The 26,037-nt window shown below is 44.5% G+C and overlaps 1 protein-coding gene across 3 annotated transcripts in view; it reads left to right on the top strand.

The window, feature by feature from the left end:
• The first annotated feature begins 1,143 nt into the window (after positions 1 to 1,143).
• Positions 1,144 to 26,037, top strand: part of SLC25A37 (solute carrier family 25 member 37) — a 122,660-nt gene continuing 97,766 nt past the window's right edge. The window contains exon 1 of one of the 3 annotated variants that reach the window (XM_029604119.1): positions 1,144 to 1,436. In XM_029604119.1, coding sequence (XP_029459979.1) covers positions 1,236 to 1,436 — 201 coding nt within the window. In that variant the 5' untranslated portion in view covers positions 1,144 to 1,235. The remainder of the gene's footprint in view (positions 1,437 to 26,037) is intronic. The other 2 variants (XM_029604118.1, XM_029604120.1) reach the window with 2 other exon arrangements.

Raw genomic sequence — 26,037 nt, 5'->3', positions numbered from 1 at the left:
GCTAGGCTGACCTCAGTCAGTGAGAGCAATATCCCTCGCAGGGCCCAAACTATAGAATGCGCTTCCAGTGGAACTAAGGCTAGAAAGTAATCTTAAATCGTTTAGAAAAAAATCTCAAAACATGGTTATTCAATCAGGCTTTTAAAGATGGCATAGCAAATCCATTACAGTCTCACCTTCACATTTTTATCCATACTTACACTCTCTGGACTGTGCTAAGACTAGGTTTTGTTTATTATTTAATTATCTATTTTGTTTTTCTTGCTATTAATGTTATATTCCTTGTACACTGCTGTAAAACGATGTGACGGTAATTCCAAACACCGGAATAAAAAAAACCCAATAAATAAATAAGTTAAATAAAATCTATTCTGCACATTCACTCTCAGCTCTGTGATTAAGGGTTTGCGGTCCTGTGGTTAAGAACTACCCATTTATTTGCATTGAATATGGAAATCAACCCAGATTTTTCAAGCACGTACAACCTTACCCAGGCCTTATAGGCAGTTGGGAAAGATATTTATTTTGCTAAATGGCGGTGCCCATTTCGTCATGCAGAACAGTAACACGATTCTCTTCGATGCTCAATAGCTTTTCCTAAGGCTGAATCAAAGTTGCAAAACTTAAGGTTAACATAAAGCACCCCCCCCCGCTTAAAAAAAAAAAAAAAAATAACGTAAGAGAGAACTTCGCGCCTCAAGGCCGGTGTGAGGAGAAAAGACAGAAGAGAACAGAACACCCCCCCCCCCCTTCCAAAAAAACCCCCACATAATATAAGGGAGAACTTCGCGCCTCGAGGCCGGTGTGAGGAGAAAAAGAGAACAGAGTACAGAGCACTGGCAAACCCCTATCACAAATCTACAGCCAGGTCCCACGCGCCAACCCTCGCCAACCGGCTCCAGGCAGTCACGTGACCACATTTTCGCCCTGCGCAAGTTCCCGAACCTTTTTTTTTTTTTTTTTTTTTTAAGCTTCTTTCAAAGGCTGAGGGACGACGTCACGCAAAGGTAAAAAAAACCAAAAATGGGAAATGGGCGGGACGCCGTGCTGTCGCTCCCAATTGTGAACCAATCGCGTAGCCGGAGCCTAGGAGGGTTCGTAGCAAGGGTTCAGCTGGGAGGAGCGTTGCGTGGGCGGGGTGAGGCGCGAGGCGAGGCGTTGCAGGCAGTGCGGAGGGGCTGTGCCGGCGGAGTGCTTTCGCTCCTCCGTCGGCGCCCCCCCCCCCCCCTGGGTTAATGGAGCTTCGCAGCGTGGGCAGCGAGACTAAGCTGGGGATGGAGGGAGAGAGCCGAGAGGGCGGGCCGGGGCCGGGCCCGGGCCCCGGGGATGAGTACGAGAGTCTGCCGCCCAGTGCTTCCCTCAGCACGCACATGACAGCCGGAGCAGTGGCCGGGATATTGGAGCATTCAGTCATGTACCCCGTGGATTCGGTGAAGGTGAGTGCAGGGAACGGGTAGTGTGTACTCGGCACGTGTGAGAATCGCTCTTAGTTAAAGTGTGTGTGTAAGTGATTGTCTTACTGACTGTGAGTGAGCGACTCGGTAATTCTGTGTGTGCGTGAAAGCGCAACTGTCAATCTGTGTGAGAGAAAGAGAGCGCAACTGTCAGTGACTGTGTGAGAGCACAAATGCCAGTGATGGTGTGTATGTGTGTGTGAGAGAGAGAGAAACTGTCAGTGACTGTGTGAGAGCACAAATGCCAGTGATGGTGTGTATGTGTGTGTGAGAGAGAGAGAGAGAGAGCAACTGTCAGTGACTGTGTGAGAGCACAAATGCCAGTGATGGTGTGTATGTGTGTGTGTGTGAGAGAGAGAGAGCAACTGTCAGTGACTGTGTGAGAGCACAAATGCCAGTGATGGTGTGTATGTGTGTGTGTGTGAGAGAGAGAGAGAGCAACTGTCAGTGACTGTGAGAGAGCACAAATGCCAGTGATGGTGTGTATGTGTGTGTGTGTGAGAGAGAGAGAGCAACTGTCAGTGACTGTGTGAGAGCACAAATGCCAGTGATGGTGTGTATGTGTGTGTGTGTGTGAGAGAGAGAGAGCAACTGTCAGTGACTGTGAGAGCACAAATGCCAGTGATGGTGTGTATGTGTGTGTGAGAGAGAGAGAGCAACTGTCAGTGACTGTGTGAGAGCACAAATGCCAGTGATGGTGTGTATGTGTGTGTGAGAGAGAGCAACTGTCAGTGACTGTGTGAGAGCACAAATGCCAGTGATGGTGTGTATGTGTGTGTGAGAGAGAGAGAGCAACTGTCAGTGACTGTGTGAGAGCACAAATGCCAGTGATGGTGTGTATGTGTGTGTGAGAGAGAGCGCGCAACTGTCAGTGATAGTGTATGTGCGTGAGAGAGTTGCACAACTCAGCGACTGTGTGTGAGAGTTGCGCAACTAACTGTGTGTGAGTGCAACTGTCAGTGACAGGGTGTGTGAGAGAGGGTGCAACTGTCAGTAACAGTGTGTGTGAGAGAGTGCAACTATCAATGACTGTGGAGAGATCACAATGTCAGTCACTATGTATGAGAGTGAGCACAATTGTGTGTGTGTGTGTGTGTGTGAGGGAGAGAGAGCACAACTGATGGTGTGTGTATGATAGAGAGTGCATCCGGTAGTGATGGTGTGTGTATGAGCGAACGCAACTGTCAGTGATGGTGTGTGTATGAGAGAGAGAACGTAACTGTTTAGTTATGCTTTTTGTGTGAGAGAGACAGTGCAACTGTCAGTGATGGTCTGTGTAACCTAGAGGAAGCTCATGGCTCAGTGATGGTGTGTGTAAGACAGCGCAATTGTCAGTAATGGTGTGTGTGTGTTTGTGTGTGTCTGTGTGTGCGAGAGTGCAACTGTAGTGACTATGTGAGACAGCTTAACTATCATTCACTGTGTGGGTAAGTGAGAGCACAACTATCAGTGTGAGTTAGAGCAGCTGTCAATGATGAGAGAGCACAACTGATGATATGTGTATGAGAGAGAGCACTCAAGTGGTAGTGATGGTATGTGCATGAGCAAGAGAATGCAACTGTCAGTGATGGTCTGTGTGTGTGTGAGAGAGAGAGCATAACACTTCAGTGATGGTACGTGTGTGAGAGAGACAAAACGCAACTGTCAGTGATAGTGTGTGTGAGAGAGCAAAACTGCCAGTGTGTATCTGAAAGAGAGTGCAAATGTCAGTGACAGGGTTGGGGGTGTGTGGGCATCTGAGAGCACAACGGTCAGTGATGGCCTGTGTGTGACACAGAGAGCACAACTGTGAGTGATGGTGTGTATATGTGTGAGAGATAAACCATCACAGGCCGATACAGAAAAACGCACGGGAGAGTGGGCGAGTGCACAGGTCACTCTCCTGGGCGCACGATTTAAGAGGGTGGCCTATGCAAATTAGGGCCCGCTGTAAAAGGAGGTGCTAGGGACATTAGCGCGTCCCTAGCGCCTCCTTTTTGACAGGAGCGACGGCTGTCAGCGGGTTTGACAGCTGACGCTCAGTTTTTCCGGCGTCGGTTCTCAAACCCGCTGACAGCCACGGGTTTGGAAAATGGACGCCGGCAAAATTGAGCGTCTGTCTTCTGACCCACGGGCCGATTTTTTAATTTTTTTTTTTTTAAATTTTTACTTTTTTTTTTTACTTTTGGGGCCTCCGACTCAATATCGCTATGATATTAAGTCGAGGGTGTACAGAAAAGCAGTTTTTTTTCTGCTTTTCTGTACACTTCCCTGGCGCCGGCAGAAATTAATGCCAGCCTTTGGGCAGGCGTTAATTTCTGAAAGTAAAATGTGCGGCTTGGTTTCACATTTTTACTTTTTGTATCGCGCGGGAATAACTAATAGGGCCATCGACATGCATTTGCATGTTGCGGGCGCTATTAGTTTCGGGGGGGGGGGGGGGGGGGGGGGGGGGGGGGGGGGTTTGGACGTGCGTTTTTGATGCGCTATTACCCCTTACTGTATAAGGGGTAAAGCTAGCACGTCGAAAACGCACGTTCAAACCTGGGCTAACAGTGCGCTCCACCGGAGCGCAATGTACTGTATCATCCTGATAGTTTGCTATCTCACACACACAATCACTCATAGTTGTGCTATCATACACACCATCACTCAGTTGTGCTATCTCACACACACCATCACTCAGTTGTGCTATCTCACACATACACCATCACTCATAGTTGTGCTATCTCACACACAATCACTCATAGTTGTGCTATCTCACACACACCATCACTCAGTTGTGCTATCTCACACATACACCATCACTCATAGTTGTGCTATCACACACACCCACACCCCATCACTCATAGTTGTGCTATCTCTCACACACACACACCATCACTCAGTTGTGCTATCTCACACACACCATCACTCAGTTGTGCTATCTCACACATACACCATCACTCATAGTTGTGCTATCACACACACACACACACACACCATCACTCATAGTTGTGCTATCTCTCACACACACCCCATCACTCAGTTGTGCTATCTCACACACACACCCCATCTCTCAGTTGTGCTATCTCACACACACACCCATCACTCAGTTGTGCTATCTCACACACACCATCTCTCAGTTGTGCTATCTCACACATATCTCACACATACACCATCACTCATAGTTGTGCTATCTCACACATATCTCACACATACACCATCACTCATAGTTGTGCTATCTCACACACACACACACCATCACTCATAGTTGTGCTATCTCACACACACACACACCATCACTCCCAGTTGTGCTATCTTGCACACACAATCACTGACAGTTGTGCTATCTCACACACACACACACACACCATCTCTCACAGATGTGCAATCTCAATCATACACATAGCACAACTGTCGGTGATGGTGTGTGTGTGTGTGTGTGTGTTTGAGATTGCACACTTGTCGGTGATGGTGTGTGTGTGTGTGTTTGAGATTGCACAACTGTCCGTGATGGTGTGTGTGTGTGTGTTTGAGATTGCACAACTGTCGGTGATGATGTGTGTGTTTGAGATAGCACAGCTGTTGGTGATGGGGGGTGTGAGCGAGAGCACAACTAGTAGTGACTATGTGTAACCACATTTTGTGAGCTGCTGGCCAGGTACTGGGAGAGAGCATGTGATTACATGTGGGGAGGGAGAGTACGTGTGTTTGTGTGATTGCACGTGGGAGGGAGAGCGCCTGTATGTGATTGAATGTGGGAAGGAGATTGCTTTGTTTGTGTGATTGCATGTGGGAGGGAGAGTCCGTGAGTGTGTGATTGCCTGTGGGAGACAGCATGTGATTACATGTCGGAGGCAGAGTGTGTGTGTATGTGAGATTGCGTGTAGGAGGGAGAGCACACATGCATGATTGTGTGTGGAAGGGACAGTACATAAGCGTATGTGTGATTACGTGTGGGAGAGAGAGTGTGTGTGTGGGGGGGGGATGTGGTTGCGTGTGTGTGATTGCACATGGGAGGTTTGTTGCGTATGTGTGAATGAATGTGGGAGAGTGTATGTGTGATTGCATGTGGGAGGGAGAGTCCATGTGTGTGTGTGTGTGATTTGCCTGTAGGAGAGAGCATGTAATTACATGTGGGAGGGAGAGTGTGTGTCTGTGAGATTGCATGTGGGAGGGAGAGTGATTGTGTGTGATTGCGTGTGGAAGGGACAGTGTGTATGCATGTGTGTGGGAGGGAGAGTGCATGTGATTGCGTGTGCAAGTGATTGCATGTGGGAGGGAGAGTGCGTGTGTGTGATTGCGTGTTGGAGGGAAAGTGTGTGTGTGATTGCATGTGGGAGGGAGATTGCATGTGTAATTGCATGTGGCAAAGAGCATTGATTACATGTGGGAGGGAGCATGTATGTGTGTGTGATTGCATGTGGAAGGGATAGTGTGTATGGGTGATTGCATGTTAGAGGGAGAGAGATGGAGTATTTGTGATTGCGTGTGGAGGGAGAGAGAGAGTGTGTGTGTGTGTGATTGCATGTGGGAGAGAGTGTGAATGTGTGATTGCATGTTAGAGGGAGAAAAATTGTGTGTGATTGCATGTGGGATGGACAGTGCATGTGTGTTTCATTTGAGGGAGAGTGTGTGATTGCATTTGGGAGAAGAGTGCATGTGTTTGTGAAATTGCATAATGGAGGGAGAGTGCGTGTTTGTGATTGTATGTGGGAGGGAGAGCGTGTGTCTATGATTGCATTTAGGAGACTGCATATGTTTGTGTGAGATTGCATATGGGAGGAAGAGTGCATGTGTGTGTGATTACAAGTGGGAGGGAGAGTGTGTGATTGCATGTAAGTAGGAGAGAGAGAGAGAGAGTGTGTGTGTGTGTGTATGTGATTCCTGTGTGGAGTTGATTGCATGTGGAGGAGAGGAACAGTGTGTGTTTGTGATTGCATGTAGAGGAGAAAGAAAGCACATGTGTGATTGCATGTGGCAGAGAAAGAGAAGTTGTGTGTGTGATTGCACATGGGGGAGAGAATGTAATTGCATGTGGCAGGAGAGAGCTTGTTTGTGATTGCATTTGGGAGTGAGCATGCACATGTGATTGCATGTGGGTGACTGTGATTGGGGAGAGAGAAAATTATGTCTGTGTGATTGCATGAGGAGGAGAGAGATCATGTGTGTGTGTTTGCATGTAGAGGAGAGAGGCATGTAGAGGCAAAGAGCGTGTATGTGATTGCGTGTCAGAGGGAGATTGTGAGTGTCTGCATGTGGGAGGGAGAGTGCTTGTGTGTGGGATAGAGCGTGTGTGTGTGATTGCATGTAGAAGAGAAATATTGTGTGTGTGAGATTGCATATGGGAGGGACAGAGAGTGTGTGATCGAATGTCAGAGGGAGAGTATATGTGTTTGCATTTGAGAGGGAGAGTGCGAGTATCTGCATGTGGGAGGGAGAGCGTGTGTGTGATTGCTTGTGGATAGAGTGTGTGATTGCATGTAGAAGAGAGATCGTGTATGTGAGATTACATATGAGGAGGGAGGTTGTGTGTGTGTGTGATTTCATGTTAAGAGGGAGAAAGATTGTGTATAATTGTGTGGGGGAGAGAGCATGTGATTACATGCGGGAGGGACAGTGCATTTGGGTGTGTGATTGTATGTGGGAGGGAGAGTGTTTGTGTGTGGGAGAAAGTATGTGATTACATATTGGAGGAAGAGTGCATGTGTGTGTGTGTGATTGTATTACTCCATTTTTGTTTTTGCCCTCTACTTTCCACAGAAACAGCCCTTGACAAAGTCTCCAATGACCTCTTTATGGCTAAATCTAAAGTCTTTTACTCAGTCCTTATCGTCCTTGACCTATCTGCTGCTTTTGACATTTTTGAACACCACCTACTCTCTATCCTCGCTTGGATTTCGGGGCTCTGACCTGTCTTGGTTCTCTTCTTATCTCTCCCATAGTACTTTTAGTGTTTCCTCTGGCGGATCCTCTTGTATTGGGCCCAGAAAACAGGAAGGAAGTTGGTCTAGCAAAGCCGTGAGGAATATAAACCAAAGAAGCCAAAGTCCTCAGAAGTATTAATTAAAGATGCAATATTCCAGTAAGTGCCCGATTCAAGGCCTGAGTTTCGCCCGAACACGGGCTGCTTCAGGGGCTGTTCATGACAGATTTTGTCAATTGACAGGAAACAATACAGTTATCTCATATCTCATCCAGTAATGCGAAATCATTAAAAAAGGACGTGTTCCAATTTGTCTATGAAGACACTTTAAAAGTTGCGTAACACAGGTACATTGTACAATAGCGTCAAGCATATGTTGCATTGTGACAATATTTCCTCAGTTTGTTCTACTCTCCAGTTTTAAACCTTAACACTGTGTGATCTGGAGCAAATTAATTCAATTTTGAATGTACCTGCGTTACACAACTTTTAAATTGGAACGTGTCCTCCTTTTTTAATGATTTCGCATTACTGGATGAGGTATGAGATAACTGTATTGTTTCCTGTCAATTGAAACAATCTGTCATGAACAGTCCCTGAAGCAGCCCGCGTTCGGGCAAAATTCAGGCCTTGAGTCGGGCACTTACTGGAATATTGCATCTTTAATAAATACTTCTGAGGACTTCGGCTTCTTTGGTTTAGGATCCTCTTGTATTGCTATTCCACTGTCTTGGTATGCCTCAGGGCTCTGTCCTGGGCCCTCTTCTCTTGTTTCTGTAAACAAATTCTCTTGGTGTTCAGATTTCCTCTTATGGCTTTCAGTACCATTTTTATGCTTATGATTCCCAGATTTACCTCTCTATACCAGAAATGTCATCAGGAATCCAGGCTCAGATCTCAGCCTGCTTATCTGACATTGCTGTCTGGATGTTCCACTGTCACCTTAAACTCAGCATGGCCAAGACAGAGCTCCTTTTCCCCAAGCCCACTTCCCCTCTTGTCTCTATTTCTATGGATAACACTGTAATCCTCCCAGACCCCTCAGCCCGTAACTTTGGAATAATAATCTTTGACTTATCCTCTTCTCTACACATATTCAAATCACTGCTAAAATGTGCTGTTATTTTTTCTATATCATCACCAAAATCCATTTCTTCCTTTCTGTACACACTTCCAGAGCCCTTATACACTCATCACTTCTTGCTTAAACTATTGCAACCTGCTTCTTACATGTCACCTAGTGAGCCATCTATCTCAACTACGATCTGTTCAAACTTCAGCTGCAGAACTTATCTTTTGCCAAAGTTACTACACCCCATATAAACCACTCTTTTCAAATCACTGCATTGGATCCCTGTCCGTTCCCGCATACAGTTCAAGCTCCTCTTACTCACCTACAAGAGCCTTCACACTGCAGCTCCTCACTACCTCTACTCTCTTTTCTCTCTCTACATCCCTCCTTGTGCACTCTGCTTATCAGGCAAATCACTCCTATTTATGCCCTTCTTCTCTACTAATTCCTGACTCTGTGCTTTTCACTTGGCTGTGTGAGAGAGCAACAGTCTGTGACTGTGTGTGTGTGTGTGTGAGAGTGAGCTAGACTCAGTGACTGTGCGCATGAGAGCAACTTCGGGACAGTGTATGTGTGTGAGAGAGTGCTATTATATATGTAAAAGAGACTGATTGTCAGTTACTGTACAAGTGTGTATGTGGATGCATTCCTGTGCATTCAAGTGGATTAACGCAGCAGCCCTACGACTTTGTGGATGTGTGCCAGTGACTGTGTTCAGCTGTTTGTGACTGAATGTATGTGTGCCTGTGGTTGTGTGAGTGCGTATGCGTCAGTCATTGAGTGTATGAGAGAGATTCACTTACCGCATTTATGCATACATTATTGACAAGTATATACGTGTCTATACCATTAACTTGTATGAATGGCATTGGTTATTGTTGCCATTTTGTGTGATAGATCAGTATATGGCTTTATACCTGTAGTTGCCTGATATATGCTCATGTGACATTGGTATGGTGGTTGGTGCAGATTTTGTGTAGCAACAACTATCACTGCCAAGTATGACTCTAAATTTCATCTTTTTTGTATTTAATGCTCAAACAAGATATGACAAAATACTGGGGATGTTTCATGCTTTATAAGAAGGCTTGTTTTGAATTGGTACCCTGAAATATGTATTTTTATTAATGCTTTTATACTAGAACATTTATGTAAAGGCTCTGACATTAGGGGATGCTTCTGAAGGATAATTTGTCTCATCTCAAGACAGCTACTGAGGGGTTGTTGAGTTAATGATGATAGAACCCCCATAATGTTATAAAGCATGTTGGGTAGCATGCCATATACATGCCAAATGTCATATTACTTCTTTTAGAAAAGTGAATTTAAAATATTGCTTAACTGACACTATTAGTTAAAATCACCACCCATCAAAACCCACTAGAGCTTGCAGTTGAATGGAATGGTGGACGTGCTTTAATTTCTTCTGTATAACAAAGGGACTTGATTTCATATTTACAGTTTTTCCATCTATAAGCAGGTTTGAATTAGCCAAACTCTGTAGGTGATGTCATTAGGTGGCTCTGGAAGGAGTTGTCTCTCCAAGCTAGTAGACCTTTCAGCTCTAATGAGCATATGCTTCTAGAATCTCCTCAGTCTCTTTTTGTCTGCGCTTTGCTCCTGTCTCTCCACAGGAATTTCTTTTCCTCACACTTTGATTGCATTAGTGACCCATAGAAAGCACTTTTAAGTGCTGCTATGGCCTTGAGAAAAGCCTGCCGGTTTAAGTCTTGCTTGTGTAGACAAATTGTGTTCATCACAGATGGACATAACTACTGCTATTTCTGTCTGGGCCTGGACCGTGACCAACTCAATTGCTCAGGTGTGCCAGAATGTCCCCACGCGCTCAGAGGCAAAAAGCCACGAAAATAACAAGTCTCAGAGCTGAAGAAAAGCCGCAGGCTTCCAAGGAGGGCAGGTCATCTTCCTCTCCAAGAAGCTCTGCCAACAAATCCTCTGCATATGGTAGAGAAGCATCAGAGGAGTCAGTAGTTGATGAAAAATCAAAACACTGACAGTTTTCACCAGGTGACAACAAAAAAACAAAATTTACAGAAAAGCACCTATCCACTTCAGAAGGCTCTGTTGATGTGTCGATGGGCCTGGATGTACCCTAAAAAGCCAGGCAGGCCATGGCGCACAGTGCCGTAAATGCAAAAAATAATTATACGGCGCATCAGAGCAGCCAGCACATTGGAACACTAAGCACATGGCGCATTGCAGCACCCGACCCACAGCACATTAGAAATTCTGAAGCACGGCACATTGGAGAACACAGTACATTAGAATGCAGTTATTGATTCATTCAACGCATGCTAGTAAATCAGTAAAGCCTTTATCGGAGTCTTCCACAAAAGAGAGGAAATAATCACTTCCGGACCACAATGTAAGACCTCCCAGTTCAGATGCAGGTCCTGTTTTCACTTTTCAATCTCCCAGGTCCACAGCTTTAAAAAGATCAGAAAAGTAACTGCTTTCTCTCCCAGTACTACAACTCCATCCAGAAGAGTGATAACATCCATGATATCTTGAGAGCAGCCTTGCCACCTCAAAGATACACATCTAGACTTCACAGTGCTTATGAATTCACACTGAAACTGCCTCTTCCAATATTAATGACAGTTCCAGTCTCTCATCTGTTACAAGGACTGCATCTACAGACTCCAGATCCCATATGTTCTCTGCTCCCATTACCAGCTGGCTAACCATCTTGTAGAGAACAAGAATCAGTTCTTGTATCAGAAGAAGATGCTCCATCACTAACTCCAAGTCCGAGATCTCAACAAGTGATGAAACAAATTACTGACATAGTAAAAAAAAAAACTTTTTCACATCGATCTTTCCACAGAGAGAGCAACCAAAATTCCCACCCGATAGTTCCCATGTCACCAGAGAATTTGATGCCGGGAGTCCCTCCTCGTCCTACATAAGAATATAAGAACATGCCATGGTGGGTCAGACCAAGGGTCCATCAAGCCCAGCATCGTGTTTCCAACAGTGGCCAATCCAGGCCATAAGAACCTGGCAAGTACCCAAAAACTAAGTCTATTCCATGTTACCGTTGCTAGTAATAGCAGTGGCTATTTTCTAAGTCAACTTAATAGCAGGTAATGGACTTCTCCTCCAAGAACTTATCCAATCCTTTTTTAAACACAGCTATACTAACTACCCTAACCATATCCTCTGGCAACAAATTCCAGAGTTTAATTGTGCGTTGAGTAAAAAAGAACTTTCTCCGATTAGTTTTAAATGTGCCACTTGCTAACTTCATGGAATGCCCCCTAGTCTTTCTATTATCCGAAAGAGTAAATAACTGATTCACATCTATCCATTCTAGACCTCTCATGATTTTAAACACCTCTATCATATCCCCCCTCAGCCGTCTCTTCTCCAAGCTGAAAAGTCCTAACCTCTTTAGTCTTTCCTCATAGGGGAGCTGTTCCATTCCCTTTATCATTTTGGTCGCCCTTCTCTGTACCTTATCCATCGCAATTACCATATTTTTCGCTCCATAAGACGCTATTTTTTTTCCCCAAAAGTGGGGGGAAAATGTCTGTGTGTTTTATGGAGCGAATATGAAACCCCCCCCCCAAAAAACTAACTACAACCACTGTTTTTTTTTGTACCAATTCCCTATCCCAACCCTTTAAATTTAATTAACTACAACCCCCCACCCTCCTGACCCCCCAAGACTTGCCAAAAGTCCCTGGTGGTCCAGCGGGGGTCCGGAGCGATCTCCTGCACTCGAGCTGTCGGCTGCCAGTATTCAAAATGGCGCCGATAGACTTTGCCCTTACTATGTCACAGGGGCTACCGGTGCCATTGGTCGACCCCTGTCACATGGTAGGAGCAATGGATGGCCGGCGCCATCTTGTGCTCCTACCATGTGACAGGAGCTGACCAATGGCACCGGTAGCCCCTATGACATAGTAAGGGCAAAGGCTATCAGCGCCATTTTGAATACTGGCAGCCGACAGCTCGAGTGCAGGAGATCGTTCCGGACCCCCGCTGGACCACCAGGGACTTTTGGCAAGTCTTGGGGGGTCAGGAGGGTGGGGGGTTGTAGTTAATTAAATTTAAAGGGTTGGGATGGGGAATGGGGACAAAAAAAGCATTTTATTCCCTACCCTAATTTGCTCCATAAGACGCATGACACCCGGGAACAGAGCTGGTTTAGCACACCATTTTTTTTTTTTAATTTTCCCGCTCTGAATCCTAGGTGCGTCTTATGATCAGGTGCGTCTTTTGGAGCGAAAAATACGGTATATCTTTTTTGAGATGCGGCGACCAGAATTGTACACAGTATTCAAGGTGCGGTCTCACCATGGAGCGATACAGAGGTATTATGACATTTTCCATTTTATTCTCCATTCCATTTCTAATAATTCCCAACATTCTGTTTGCTTTTTTGACTGCCGCAGCACACTGAACCGACGATTTCAATGTGTTATCCACTATGACGCCTAGATCTCTTTCTTGGGTTGTAGCACCTAATATTTAACCTAACATTGTGTAACTATAGCATCACCTTGCACTTATCCACATTAAATTTCATCTGCCATTTTGGTGCCCAATTTTCCAGTCTCACAAGGTCTTCCTGCAATTTATCACAATCTGCTTGTGATTTAACTACTCTGAACAATTTTGTATCATCTGCAAATTTGATTACCTCTCTTATCCTATTTTTTTCCAGATCATTTTATAAATATATTGAAACGTAAGGGTCCCAATAAAGATCCATGAGTAACTCCACTGGCTACTCCCTTCCACTGAGAAAATTGTCCATTTAATCTTACTCGTTTCGTCTTTTAGCCAGTTTGCAATCCACGAAAGGACATCGCCACCTATCCCATGACTTTTTACTTTTCCTAGAAGCCTCTCATGAGGAACTTTGTCAAACGCCTTCTGAAAATCCAAGTATACTACATCTACCGTTTCACCTTTATCCACGTTTATTAACTCCTTCAAAAAAGTGAAGCAGATTTGTGAGGCAAGACTTAAACCATGTCTTTCTATATGTTCTCTGATGTTGATGTTTAGAACACTTTCCACTATTTTTCCTGGCACTGAAGTCAGGCTAACCGGTCTGTAGTTTCCCGGATCGCCCCTGGAGCCCTATTTAAATATTGGGGTTACATTAGCTATCCTATAGTCTTCAGGTACAATGGATGATTTTAATGATAGGTTACAAATTTTTACTAATAGGTCTGAAATTTCATTTTTTAGTTCCTTCAGAACTCTGGGGTACATACCATCCGGTCCAGGTGATTTACTACTCTTCAGTTTGTCAAGCAGGTCTACCACATCTTCTAGATTCACCGTGATTTGATTCAGTCCATCTGAATCATTACCCATGAAAACCTTCTCCATTACGGGTACCTCCCCAACATCCTCTTCAGTAAACACCGAAGCAAAGAAATCATTTAATCTTTCCACGATGGCCTTATCTTCTCTAAGTGCCCCTTTAACCCCTCGATCATCTAACGGTCCAACTGACTTCCTCACAGACTTTCTGCTTCGGATATTTTTTAAAAGGTTTTTACTGTGAGTTTTTCCCTCTATGGCCAACTTCTTTTCAAATTCTTTCTTAGCCTGTCTTATCAATGTCTTGCATTTAAGTTGCCAATGCTTATGCATTATCTTATTTTCTTCTGTTGGATCCTTCTTCCAATTTTTGAATGAAGATCTTTTGGCTAAAATAGCTTCTTTCACCTACTCTTTTAACCATGCCAGTAATCGTTTTGCCTTCTTTCCACCTTTCTTAATGTGTGGAATACATCTGGACTGTGCTTCTAGAATGGTATTTTTTAACAATGACCACGCCTCTTGCACACTTTTTGACCTTTGTAGCTGCTCCTTTTAGTTTTTTTCTAACAATTTTTCTCATATTATCAAAATTTCCCTTTTGAAAGTATAACATGAGAGCCATGGATTTGCTTACTGTCCCCTTTCCAGTCATTAATTCAAATTTGATCATATTATGATTACTATTGCCAAGCAGCCCCACCACAGTTACCTCTCTCACCAAATCCTGTGCTCCACTGAGAATTAGATCTAAAATTGCTCCCTCTCTCGTCGGTTCCTGAACCAATTGCTCCAAAAAGCTATCATTTATTCTATCCAGAAACTTTATATCTCTAGAGTGTCCCGATGATACATTTACCCAGTCAATACTGGGGTAATTGAAGTCTCCCATTATTACCGCGCTACCAATTTGGTTAGCTTCCTAAATTTCTCTTAGCATTTCACTGTCAGTCTCACCATCTTGACCAGGTGGACGGTAGTATACTCGTATCACTATAGTCTTCCCCGACACACAACGGATTTCTACCCATAAAGATTCAATTGTGCATTTAGTCTCATGCAGGATATTTATCCTGTTGGACTCTATGCCATCCCGGACATAAAGTGCCACACCGCCTCCCGGGTGCTCCTCTCTGTCATTATGATATAATTTGTACCCATTGGTTGTCTTCCTTCCACCATGTCTCTGAGATTTATTTTATTTTATTTATTTAATATATTTCTATACCGGACTTCATGAATGGGATTCATATCAGGCCGGTTTACATGGAACTTAGGGGATTAACAAGTGTAACCAAACAAGAAGGCGGAAACAAGCAAAGTTACATATAACAAGGGGATTGAACTTGTGGGTTATAGTAGCCAGGAAGTAGACAGAGAGGAATTAACTAAATTTATTTATTTATTTATTTATTTATTTAAAGATTTTTTATATACCGGGGCACGTTAAAAAAAAAAACATCACCCCGGTTCACATTGTAACATAACATAGCAACAAGCTTTCCAATAGTTTAAATATAAATAATATAATAATTGGCATATATTATTTATATATATATATATATATATATATATATATATATATATATATATATTTACCGGGGCACGTTAAAAAAAAAAAACATCACCCCGGTTCACATTGTAACATAACATAGCAACAAGCTTTACAATAGTTTAAATATAAATAATATAATAATTGGCATATATTATATATATATATATATATATATATATATATATTTAGTCATATAATAGACTTAATTGGCATCTCTGAGATGCCAATTAAGTCTATGTCATTCACTGCTATACATTCTAATTCTCCCATCTTCTTACTTACTTATTCTTGGCATTAGCATATAAACATTTCAAAGTTTGTTTTTTGTTTGTATTTTGTTTGTATTTTCATTCTGCTTTTTAATTGATAGGGATAAGTTAGAATTTTTTAGCTCAGTTGAGTTTTTAGTTACAGGCACTTGGACTACTTTTCTTATTATTGGAACCTCACTATCGGGATGCCCTAATTCTAATGCATCATTAGTATCCTTTGAAGATACCTCTCTCCGAACCATGCGCAGCTGAGCGACTGTCGGCTTTCCCCTTTGTTGTAGTTTAAAAGCTGCTCTATCTCCTTTTTAAAGGTTAGCGCCAGCAGTCTGGTTCCACTCTGGTTAAGGTGGAACCCGTCCCTTCGGAAGAGACTCCCCCTTCCCCAAAAGGTTCCGCAGTTCCTTACAAAACTGAATCCCTCTTCCTTGCACCATCGTCTCATCCACGCATTGAGACTCCGGAGCTCTGCCTGCTTCTGGGGAACTGCGCGTGGAACAGGGAGCATTTCAGAGAATGCTACCCTGGAGGTTTTGGATTTAAGCTTTCTACCTAAGAGCCTAAATTTGGCTTCCAGAATTTCCCTCCCACATTTTCCTATGTCGTTGGTGCCCACATGTACCACGACAGCCTGCTCCTCTCCAGCACTGTCTAAAATCCTATCTAGGTGACATGTGAGGTCTGCCACCTTCGCACCAGGTAGGCATGTTACCAGGCGATCCTCACGCCCACCAGCCACCCAGCTATCTACATTCCTAATAATCGAATCACCAACTGTGACGGCTGACCTAACCCTTCCCTCCTGCGTGTTGTGTCCGTCGGTCCTAAACGGCTTCGCCCCTTTTGCCTCACCTTGTTCACAGCTCCTCCTGCTTACCTTGGGAAAATGGCTTCCGCTGCGTCTGCAAGTTGCCCTCTCCGGCGTCCCCAGAATGGCTATGGTGCTGCCTCCCGCCATGCTCCTCCCAAGGGCCTGCTAGGGTGCGCGCGCCACCCAAGTCTTTATTCCAGCATTGGCGCGAACCTTGGGGGTGGCCCCCTCAAGTGACGTCACGCCATCCGGGTATATAGCCTGTATTCAAATGCTAGCTCACTGAGTTAGCAAAGACTTGGATTCGTCCTGTCTAAGCTACTCTGCCGCTTCCGTGCTGCCGCTGGAAGCTCTCCCTCTGCCCTTCGGGGTATTGACTAATTTGGGTACTCGCTCCTTGGGGGCCCTCTGCTTTATTTCAGGTGCCTTACAGGGATCAGGTACTCGCTCCTCGAGGGCCTGCTCTCCCTGTATCGGTGCCAGTACCATCTAATTCAGCCTGGTGGAATCGCATACCTACAGCTACCATCTAGTGAGTAATCTAACTCTCAGTCTGTCTCCTCCACAGGATTGCTTTGCTGGGAAACCTACACCGGAATTCCCCTATACCAACGGGGTGAGAAGGGTCCCCTCTGTCGAGGGTCCTGAGACTGCTACATCCAGACCACCTCACTACTGCCACCTCTGGTGGTATACCTCAAGCTGTACAATAAAAGATCTAATTCTGTGTTTGTGTGTCCTGAGTCTAGCCCAGTACTGTGGCTCCCCACGGGGCCCCTCCCCGTGGGCATAGTCATCTGTCACAGTACCCAAGAATCTACCCAAACACCGCTTAACCATAACACTGGGCAGTAGGCCTTGGGGAGATACCCTTGGTGCGAAAGGACAATGCATCACCTGGAGAGCAGGTCCTTGATACAGGATCCTTTCCTGCTGCACCAGGTTGATGCTCTTCAATCATGAGACCTTCTTCCTCCAAGGCAGCACCAGGGCTGCCAGTCTGAAGTTAGGACTTGGCTACTATGTCCCTGAAGGTCTCATCTATATACTTCTCTGCTGCCTCAGCTTCTCTAGGTCTGCCACTCTAGCCTCCAGAGATCGGACTTGTTCTCTGAGAGTCAGGAGCTCTTTGCATCGCATGCACATGTACAATTTCTCACCAGCTGGTAAAAAATCATACATGTGACACTCAATGCAAAAGACTGGGAAGCCCCCCCCCTCTTGCTGCTGGACTGCTGCCTTCATCTCAAATTTGTTCAGATCCTGCTTAAGTTTTAGGTTGCTATGGGAGTAGGAATGTGCCTAATTAATGTCCTTTAAATGTATTAGTGAATTCACTATGGGGTAGATTTTCAAAAACCGCGAATAGGCGTACTTTTGTTGGCGCTCCAGGCGCAAACAAAAGTACGCTGGATTTCAGTAGATTCGCGCGTAGCCGCGCGTATTTGCTGAAATCCGGGATCGGCGCGTGCAAGGCTATCGATTTCGTATAGCCGGCGTGCGCCGAGCCGCGCAGCCTACCCCCGTTCCCTCCGAGGCCGCTCCGAAATCGGAGCGGCCTCGGAGGGAACTTTCTTTTGCCCTCCCCTCACCTTCCCCTACCTAACCCACCCGCCCGGCCCTGTCTAAACCCCCCCCTTACCTTTGTTGGGGGATTTACGCCTCCCGGAGGGAGAAGTAAATCCCCGCGCGCCAGCGGGCCGCTAGCGCGCCGGGACGCGATCTGGGGGCGGGTCCGGAGGGCGCGGCCACGCCCCCGGGCCATAGCCACGCCCCCGGGCCCGCCCCGGAACGCTCCCGACACGCCCCGAAAATGCCGCGCGGTTCGGTCCCGCCCCCCGACACGCCCCCTCCGAAAACCCCGGGACTTACGCGAGTCCCGGGGCTCTGCGCGCGCCGGTAGGCCTATGTAAAATAGGCTTACCGGCGCGCAGGGCCCTGCTCGCCTAAATCCGCCCGGTTTTGGGCGGATTTAGGCGAGCAGGGCTCTGAAAATCCGCCCCTATATGTCTAGTAGTGGCCTACAGGGGAATGATCAAACTCTCAATAAGGGTTTTGTTTTTTTTAAAGTGGCACCTGCCTATAAATTAAAGGATGAACTAGGGGGGGTGGGTGGGTTGGGAAATACAGTCTAACTTCAGGTAGTCAGCCAGAGTGACTCACTGCTCTCTTGATTAACAAATGTTGGTACCTAATCACACTACCTCAACACCTTTCCAAGGTGAGTAACTGAGCTGAACTTTTCAACCTTTTTACTTAGGTTTACACTGCTCCTAGCTTATTTCTAACTTCTGGCTACTTACTTCTTTTTTTTTTGTTTTGCTTTGTTTGTTTTTAATATACAAACACTCTAACTTCTGCTTACTAGCTGCCTTACAGACTATTAAAAATAAACACAGTAACTACTGCTTACTAGCTGCTTTACTGACTATTTAAAAATACAAGCAGTCTAACTTCTGTTTATTCGCTGCCTTACTATTAAAAGCACAAACACACTAAATAATATTCCCAAATTGTTAACTTTGCCCCAATACTTTAAAAAAAGTCAATGTCCCAAGGAAAAACTTACTGATTCCTTTCAGCCACCAGCAAGGTGATCCTCTCCGCTCAGTGCTTCTTTATCATCTGAGAAATTAAAATCTCCCTCAGTTAAGGAACTCACACTTAAATTAATCACATCAATAATACAAAGCCCAATACGATCACCACAATCCTCTTGGTCATCTCACTATTTTCCATGGTAGCCCCCAAGCAGCACTACAAGAATAACCTCTGATCCATCTATACATACTTCTCCTTCAGAAGACCTCACATACTCTTTCTTTGTGGAGAAAATGGGTACAGAGCTAAAGATAGAAATTTGGAAAGATATGGATTCCAGATCTAAAGTTGTGGGAATTCTAAAGATACTACTGTAGACATTCTAGCCGAGCATTCTGCATTACCATCACATGCAGTATCACATACAGACCTTATGAAGATGTGGGAGATCCCATTTTTGGGAATAATGGCAGCAAGGAAAATAGACTAAGTTTAGATTAAAGTCATCAGGTTATGGAGTAGTCCAGTTACCACATAACTTGGTAGTAGTGGAATCTACCATGAAGAAAGCTAAGAAAATGCATCTTCATTCTAATATGACTCCTGGGAAAGATCACAACATTCTGGACGATTTTGGAAAGAAAATGTTCCAAGGAACCATGCTTACTACCAGAATACTTAACACCAGTTTTACATGATGCAGTACATCTATGAGTGTGTTCAAACTTAAAACTTTATATCTGTCCTGAAAAAAGTGAACAGATAACCCCTATGCCACTTCATGATTTAGAAGAAGCACTTCAACATCTACTACGATCTATATATGAATCTTTTGATACAACTGCAAAGACTTCAGCGGCATCTATAGGAGCCAGACACATGGCATAGTTAAGAGCAAGCGGAATATGAGAAGATGTGCATGAAAAACTCGCTCACCTCCCATGCTTAGGGGATAATCTCTCTGGAGAGAAACTTTGAGAGACTATATCCCAAATAAAAGAGCAAAATGTGGCAGTTCAATCGTTATTGACATCTATAGAGCATCGAAATTCACGCACCAGTATGTCCCGCTACAGGACAAGTTTGCCAGCTGCTGGCATAGGCTTCATAAGTTTGCCTACAAAGCTGCATCAACTACACCACAACATAAAGGGCTCACTCCCATGTTAATTATTACAGTTCCCCCCATATCCATGGCCAGGTGTTATGGTTGAGCGGTGTTTGGGTGGATTCTTGGGTACTGTGGCAGCTGACCACGCCCATTGGGAGGAGCCCCGTGGGGAGCCACAGTACTGGGCTAGACTCGGGTGCACAAACACAGAGTTAGATCTTTTATTATACACCTTGTAGTATACCACCAGAGGTGGCAGTAGTGAGGTGATCCAGAGGTAACAGTCCAGGGACCCTCTGCAGAGGGAGGTCGTCTCATCAAGTTGTATAGGGAGATTCCGGTGTAGGTTTCCCAGCACAGCAATGCTGTAGCTGAGATAGACTGAGAATTAGATTACTCACTAGATGGTAGCTGTAAGGTTGGCGATTCCACCAGGCTGAAGTAGATGATCCCAGGAAGGCCCCTGAAAGGAAAGCAGAGGGCCTCCAAGGAGCAGGTACCCAGGTTAGAGTATACCCTGAAGGGCAGAGAGAGGGCTTCCAGCAGTAGCAGGAAGCGGCAGAGTAGCTTAGACCAGACAAATCCAATCCAGTATCCAGTCCTTGCTAACTCGATTAGCTAGCAAGTAAGGGCAGGCTAAATACCCGGATGGCATGACGTCTTTTGAGGGGGACGCCCCTGAGGTTCGCGCCATAGCTGGAATAAAGACGTGGGTAGCGCGCGTGCACCCTAGGAGACCCTTGGGAGAAACATGGCGGGAGGCAACGCCATAGCTGTTCCGGGGATGCCGGAGAGCGCGGCTTGCAGACGCGGCAGTAGCCATCTTCCCAAGGCTAGCGGAGAGAGCAGAGAAAAATGTGAGGCACAAGGGTCGAAGCTGTCAGACCGATGGATGCAATACCAGGGCTTCTACTCCCTCTATTTCCTCATCCCCAAGAAATCTGGGGGACTGAAACCAATCTTGGAATTAAGAAGTCTGAACAAGCACACACTCAAAGAGAAATTCAAAATGAATTCCCTTCTCACAGTCCTCCCCTTCATCCAGAAAAGGGAGTGGATGAGTGCTCTGGATATAAAAGATGTTTATGCTCACATCCTCATTCACCCCTCACATTGACAATACCTTTGGTTTAATGAGGATTGTTCTCATCAATACAAGGTGCTGTTCTTCGAATTCTCAGCTCTATCAAGAGTCTTCAACAAATGCCTAGCTGTAGAATCAGCGCATATATGCTGTCAGGACATTCAGGTCTTCCCTTACCTGAACAAATGGGTTGTGACAGTTAATTGTCAAAAAGGAGTTCTAACCTCCCTGGAGAAATTGATACATCTCTTATAGTTGCTGGGCTTCCTTGTGTGTTTCAAGAAATATTCCTTGTGTAGTTCAAGAAATAATATTTACAGAAACAACATCCTTCGCACAAAGAAAGATTTTTATGCCCACAAAATTCACAATTTCTCCTTTGATCCTAAAGCGCTGTTCTCATATGTCTCAGAACTCACAAAACCCACCTCACCAGCTATCCCAGATGATCAAGCACAATCGAGATGCACAGAGCTTACACAATTTTTTGAAAACAAAATCATCAATCTAATGGCTCCTCTGGCAACCTGTAACACAGTACCTCCTTCCATCTACACTCCTTCATGCAACCAGAAGGCAAACCTAGATTCATTTGAACCTATTTCCTCGAAATCGAAATGACTCTCAAAAAGATGAAACCTTCCACTCATCCAATAGATTACATACCATCTAAATTCCTACTCACCATCCCGAACATCATAGCGAAGCCCTTAGCAGAGATCATTAATCGCTCGCTAACCCAAGGACTAGTACCAGACACGCTGAAACTAGCCACCCTCAAACCTCTCCTCAAAAAACCTAACTTGAATCCTGCAGACCCGGCGAATTTTCGTCCCATTGCTAACCTACCATTTGTCGCCAAACTTTTGGAGAGGATAGTCAACAAACAGTTATCGGAATACCTAGAAGAACATAAGATCCTCACAACAGCCCAATTCGGATTCCGCAAATCCCTTAGTACGGAATCCCTCTTAATCTCACTAACTGACAGAATCCTCACAGGACTGGAGAAAAAGACCCCATACCTCCTGATTCTTCTTGACCTATCAGCAGCGTTTGACACCGTAAAACACTCTATCTTAATCGACCGGCTCTCAGACAGAGGCATCTCAGGATCAGCCCTTGAATGGTTCAGATCTTTCCTTCATAATAGGACATTCAAGGTCAGAATCAGCAACAAGGATTCCCACCCGGTCAAGTCCACCTTCGGAGTTCCTCAAGGATCCTCCCTCTCCCCCACCCTTTTTAACATCTATCTTCTCCCCTTATGTCATCTGCTCTCAAGTCTTAAGGTCACACACTTCATATACGCAGACGATGTCCAGATTTTGCTGCCAATCACTGACTCCATCTCCAGCACCATCAACCTCTGGAACAATTGTCTACAGTCCATAAACTCTCTCCTCTCTAGCCTTAACCTAGTTCTTAATACATCAAAAACGGAACTTTTGCTAATCACTCCAGACGAGAACCTTCAGCCTACCAACAATCTAAGCACACCTCGAATGATCAATTCCACACAAGTAAGAGACCTTGGTGCCACCTTAGACAATAGGCTGAACCTCAAAGAATTTGTCAAGAACACAACAAAAGAATGCTATTACAAATTACACATTCTGAAAAAGTTGAAACCTCTCCTACATTTTCAGGATTTTAGAACAGTCCTCCAAACAATTCTATTTTCTAAAATCGATTACTGCAACTCTCTGCTTATTGGCCTTCCAGCCATCACTACCAAACCTCTACAAATGTTGCAGAACTCCGCCGCCAGGATTCTTACTAACACTAGCAGAGGTGAACACATAACACCTATACTAAAAAACTTACACTGGCTCCCTATCAGATCCAGAATCATTTTCAAAGTACTAACTATAACCCACAAGACCATCCATTCCCAAACTTCACTAGATCTAAGCTGCCCACTTCGTCCACATGCATCATCAAGACCAATCAGAACCAGTTACTTAGGCACCTTACACGTACCTCCAGCCAAGTCCTCACTCAAGAAACGTGCATTCTCGACTGCCAGCCCCCTCCACTGGAATGCCCTCCCCACGGACATCCGTCTTGAAACCTGCACTCGAACATTCAAAAAGAAACTCAAAACCTGGCTCTTCACAAAAGCCTTCACTTAAAGTTTTCACTCAGAGCCACATCCTAGGACTAGACTCATTCATGCATTTCATAATCACACAAACCAGATGTCTGATGCCGCAACTATTAATCATATTTCTTTGTCTCATATTCCTAACCGTTAAATGTACAGCATGCAACACCCATACCTGTTAAGTCCGATGTAACCTTAGTCTTAAGACTACAAACCTTGAAGATGTAAACCTTAGTTTTTGTAGATGTAAACCTTTGAAGTTGTAAACCTTAGATTTTGAAGACTGTAATTTGTAAGCATTTATATTTATTGTTTAGCTATTTACATTGATCTGCAACCACTTTGTCTTGTTCTCTCCTTTACCTTAAGTTCTAAGTTCCTACGAAGTTAGCCTTGTTATTTTATACCCACTTGTTTGATGTAATTTTCCTATTTTGGTTCTATGTAAACCGAAGCGGTATGTACTAGTACATGAACTCCGGTATATAAAAGCCTTTAAATAAATAAATAGATAGATAGATAGATAGATAGATTCTGATTCTATCCCAGAAAATCAAGTTCACTGGGGCGTGGTTAGATTCTCTGTAGAAGAGAGCTTTCCTTTCTTCAGATCAAGCTCAAACTCTCCAGGCATTGGCTTTCAAGCTGTTGAACATAGTTCTATCAACTGCCAGAGAAGTGCTGGTTTTCTTGGTTAGCAGCAGCAATTGATGTTGTACCAATGATCCATCTGCACATATGTCGCCTACAGTGAGGCCTTCATTTCCAGTGTGACCAGCTTACTCTGCCCCTAACTAAAGTAGAGATTTTAACAGAAATGAAGCAGTGGTTGAGTTTTGGCTGGACCCCTTCATTTTACAGGAAGGACCACTGTTGTGACAAACTCCTCACTAAGTAACCTTAATGATAGATGCCTCCACAAAGGTTTAGGAGGCCCACACAGGCTCCTTCATTCCTGGAGAAACAATTTCAAATCAGTTTCCTTGATTTGAGAGCAATAAGGTACGTTCTAACAACTTTCATTCACCTCCTTCAATGAAAGAACATTCTCATCCAAATAGATAATCAAGTTGCCATGATCTACATGAACAAACAAGGAGGAACAGGATCTTACTCTGTGCCAAGAAACAAAATATGGGAATGGGCATGCAGACATTAAGCTTTACTGCAAGCAACCTACCTTCCCGGAATCTCCAATACATTTGCAGACTGCCTTAGCAGAATCTTTTGTACACATAAATGATCCCTTAGCAGTCAATAGCCAACAGATTGTTTAATCGATGGGAATTTCCAGCAGTCGGCCTATTTTGCATCAGAACAAAGCAGAAAACTAGAAAAGTTTTGCTCCTTTCTTACCAGCAAAGTCAGATTCACTCAGGATATTGTTCTGCTCGACTGGAATGCAGATCTCATGTATGCTTTTCTACCAAGTCCTCTAATAGCCCGAACAGTGCAGAAAGTACTGAAGGACTGACCCCCATCTGATTGCCATTGTTCCAGATTAGTTCAGCTCTCCAGTCATCTTCTGATATCTCTTGGATCAGATCTATACTTGTTAATGCAAGAGGGATGTCTGTTTCATCCAGATCTTCCCCCCCTCGTCTTGACAGCTTGGATGTTGAACACTCAATGATAAGACTTGTCCTTACCTAAAGCAATACAGGACATAGTGTCCATCAGAAAACCTTCAACTAGAAGAGCTTATTGTTTCAAATAGAAAAATTTTCCACATGGTGTCAACACAACAATTTAGATCCCGAACCTAATGAGTTACTTAATTTTGTGCTCTCACTTTCTGATTCGGGCCTTGCCACCTCATCAGTAAGTGCCTGATTTTGTTTCGGTGTGTGCATGGGTGACCACTTAAGCAAGCAAGGGGGGGGGGGGAATTTTGCAAAGCATGTGCGGCAATGCGATCGGGCCTTTGCCCAGTTCCCTTCCCCCATTCTTACTCAGCCTACCCTTTTCCCTCCCCTCTCCTCCCCAACCCCTAAAACTCCTTTGCCCACCTTTTATTTTTTATTTTGGAACTTACTTCATCTGAATAGATGAAATAAGTTCCGTGCGCCAGCTGCAGGTGCGCGCTTCCCCGGGACAGGGCCTAATGGCTGCTGTTCTGGTCTGCTCCCAGCCCGCCCCTTTCAAGGAGCCTGGTACTTCCGCGCGTACTGGGGGATACAGGTGTGGTCGGCCGTTTTTTAACATGCGCTCAGCACGTGTATCCCGCGCGCAGGGCTTTTAAAATTTGGGCTTAAGAATACATCTCAGTGCCATAGCAGCTTATCATGTTCAAACCGAGGGTAAATCTATCACAATTCATCCATTACTGTCAAAATTCAAGAAAGGCTTGTGGCATTTTAAAACACCAGTTGTAAGCACGCCTCTTTCTGTGGGATCTAAATGTAATCCTGGTACAATTTATTTATTTTTTTTATTCTGCCTTTTGGCACTTCAGAGCAGATTACATTCAGTACTGTAGGTATTTCCCTAGCCCCAGCGGATTTACAATTTAAGAAGTGCATTTACTAAGCTGCAATCAGAGTATAATGCACATAAAACAGTATTCATTGAGTGATATTTACTATATCGTGCATTTTTTTTCAAAATCTGCTGTTTTGAAATTAGCTGCTTTGCATGCATAAAATGTACTAAATCATGCAAAACAGCTAATGCTATGCTAATAAAATAACATGGCATGCAAAAAAATGGGAAGCCACGTTATTTTAATGCAAATCGAAGAGGTATAGATATTTTGCTGCAGAGGCATTGGGTCGCTGGTGTGCGATCCAATGTTCCTGCAGCAAAATTTAAAAGGGTACACAGCTCGAAAACAACCCTTTTA

The sequence above is a fragment of the Rhinatrema bivittatum genome, chromosome 5, assembly GCF_901001135.1.
Source record: "Rhinatrema bivittatum chromosome 5, aRhiBiv1.1, whole genome shotgun sequence".
NCBI classification, from domain to species: domain Eukaryota; kingdom Metazoa; phylum Chordata; class Amphibia; order Gymnophiona; family Rhinatrematidae; genus Rhinatrema; species Rhinatrema bivittatum.
This window is presented reverse-complemented; position numbering and strand designations above follow the sequence as displayed.